At 44.3% G+C, this 2592-nt stretch overlaps 1 protein-coding gene across 1 annotated transcript in view; it reads right to left on the bottom strand.

The window, feature by feature from the left end:
- The window catches only part of LOC311317338 (signal transducer and activator of transcription 5B-like), a gene marked incomplete at its 3' end in the record, with an annotated part of 3941 nt that overhangs the window by 446 nt on the left and 903 nt on the right, over positions 1 to 2592 (bottom strand). Inside the window, exons 2-3 of the mRNA XM_084448421.1 lie at positions 1260 to 1416; positions 238 to 335 (exon numbers count right to left, since the gene is read on the bottom strand). Of these exons, the coding sequence (XP_084304547.1) occupies positions 238 to 335; positions 1260 to 1416 (255 nt within the window). The remainder of the gene's footprint in view (positions 1 to 237; positions 336 to 1259; positions 1417 to 2592) is intronic.

The raw sequence follows: 2592 nt of genomic DNA, 5'->3' as shown, positions 1-2592 counted from the left end.
CACACACACACACACACACACACACGTATACACACGCGCAGACACACACACACACACACACATATATACACATGTACAGACACGCACACACACACATATATAAACGCACAGACACACACACACACACACAAAACACACACACACACACCTATACACACGTGCAGACACACACACACACACACACACACACACTCTCTCTCTCACACAAGGCACGGAAGGTATTAAGACTGCAGTGACCACAGGGAGAAATCACCCAGCCAGTCGGTTAAGACGTGTTTCCTGTCCTGGACGGAGACGATGTCCCCTGCTACCCTGTCCAATAACACAAACAGGACCTACAGCGTCGTCCCGGAGGGGACCGTGGACTCGTGGACGCTAACACCAAAGACATATTCACAGAGCTTGGAAGAGCTGCTTTTTCTTATGACGCTCCCCATACCTGGAACGCCCTCCAACAGACTTTTAAACTAGAAGTGCTTTCTTCTGTTGTAACATTCAAAGCTATGGCTATTTGTTTATCGGTCTGTAACTGTTTTTGATCCTGTCTTTTTATTGCTTTGTCTTATTTTATTGTTTATAGTTTATTGTTTTGTTCAGTTCTGTTGATATATGTGCCCTGTTATTATTTGTGTTTGCTTGTGAACTCGTCAGCATTGAAAATGAGGGAAACCTCAATTGCTCTACGAGTATAAATAAAGGTTTGAAATGAAATGAAATGAAATATTATCGAACGGGCCTACCGGGCCCAGGCTCAGGGGCCCAAGAGCTCAGGGGGCCCTTTCTTGTGGCATAGTTAAAGAGCTTAGTCATTCATGTCAATAACAAGTCACAAGAAAGAAACGATCATGATACTTTTTAAATGAGTGTTTATCTGTAGTACTTTAGAGGGGCTGAGTACTCCATGCAATATGGGCCCTTCAACTGTTTTGGGCCCCTAGTTGAGAAATCCAAAAAGCAAGTCCTCCCCACTAGGTCCCTCAAGTCAAAACCGAGCTGAGTGAAGCTGCTTTTATTGTGAGATTTATCTACAGTAATTATCTTCAAATTGGATTTGGATGCCGTCTCATTGGGCAAATTAAAAAAGGGGATAAATGAAATGGGGGGGGGGGCCCTTTACGTGTCTGTGCCCAGGGGCCCATCATTTCATCATCCGTCCATGGCTAACACTGCTCGGTTACCAGAGCAACGTGGCTGTTTTTCACTTCACAGCGATACCTGAAGGCGGTCGGTCAGGGGGGGGCGTGGCCTAACTCTCTCACCTTGAGCTGGCTGGCGTAGTGGCCCAGCTTGATCTTGAGCAGGAAGCCGTCCTCGCCCACCTGGTGCTCCGCCTTGTTCTGCAGTTCCTGGATCAGGCTCTCCAGCAGGCGCTTGGCCTTGAACTCCTCCTGGGGGTTCTCCAGATCTATGGTGTCCCTGGTGGGACACAGCGCGCAGAGTTGAGCGCCGGCCGCTTACGACGCTACGGTACGTGGACAGAAACGCGCACGGACTATGACTTCCAGCCTGGAAAACTCCCCAACAGCTACCCTGTTGTTCCCTAATATCACTCCCACTTTTGGTTCATGTGTATACAAAAATGAAAATAATAAATTGATTAAAATAATAAATTGTTTTTCTGTAGCACTGTGACTGCTGGTGGAACTTGTTCTTATCGGCAGCTTTACTGACTGGGATGTACAGTTCAGTTACTGCATAAACAAACTGGTACCTGGTGGAGAGGTGTGTGTGCGCGCGGCTGGTTCCAATCTGCTGATTGTGGGCCGGGACATAAGAGAGGGAGAGAGGCACCAGTCGAGGCCCGTTGCCATTGCATAACGTTGTGCTGTTTTCGTGTTAGGGCCGAGGCCTGTGTGGCCTTCCTTTTTCTAGTTATTGTTGAGTCTGTTGAGACTGATTCTTTTGTCATTGTTACTCTAATTTTTTGGATTAAATTATTCAACGCATCTGTTTTTTTTCCTGCCTCCTTTGTACCCCCGGTTTAGTTTGTTCTGTGTTACTCCCCCCTTTCATACCCCTAGACGCCTTTCATTTTGGGGACGTAACACCAAGGATACATTTGTCTTGGGCATACAAGGGTCATGGCATAACAGCAACATATACACATACTGTAAAATACATAAATAGAAAAAAACATTCACAGTACATTCACAGCAGAACATGTACAGTGCTGCCCCCGAACAGTATCACAAAGAACTCACTATATATATTTTAAACACATACAAAATAAAGTGTCTCATAGATCTTTTTATGAATTGATTAAGTCGTGATCTGAAAAGGTTGTCACGATGGAACTGGACTATAGTTGATTATTGTTGTAAAGGAGGAGTTTGTTTGTTGTACTTTTAAGAAGGGTAGGCGTTAATAAGCTTATAGCTTCAGCCTATGACTTTTCGGCTTCGGTTATTTTATGATTGCTTTAATATGTTGTAAGACTGTAGTGTTTATGTATGTATGTATTATTGGTTTGAAATAACTGAAACGAAATAAACTTTCATTCATTTATTCATTCATCTATCCATTCAGGGGCTTAATGGGCTGTATGCATAACTCCAGTACTTCCTGAAATTAGACATGCTTCTCTATTTCCTG

This window comes from Borostomias antarcticus (assembly GCF_949987555.1).
Source record: "Borostomias antarcticus genome assembly, chromosome: 14".
NCBI lineage: Eukaryota > Metazoa > Chordata > Actinopteri > Stomiiformes > Stomiidae > Borostomias > Borostomias antarcticus.
Note: the sequence above shows the minus strand (reverse complement) of the source record. Positions and strands in the feature narration are given on the sequence as shown.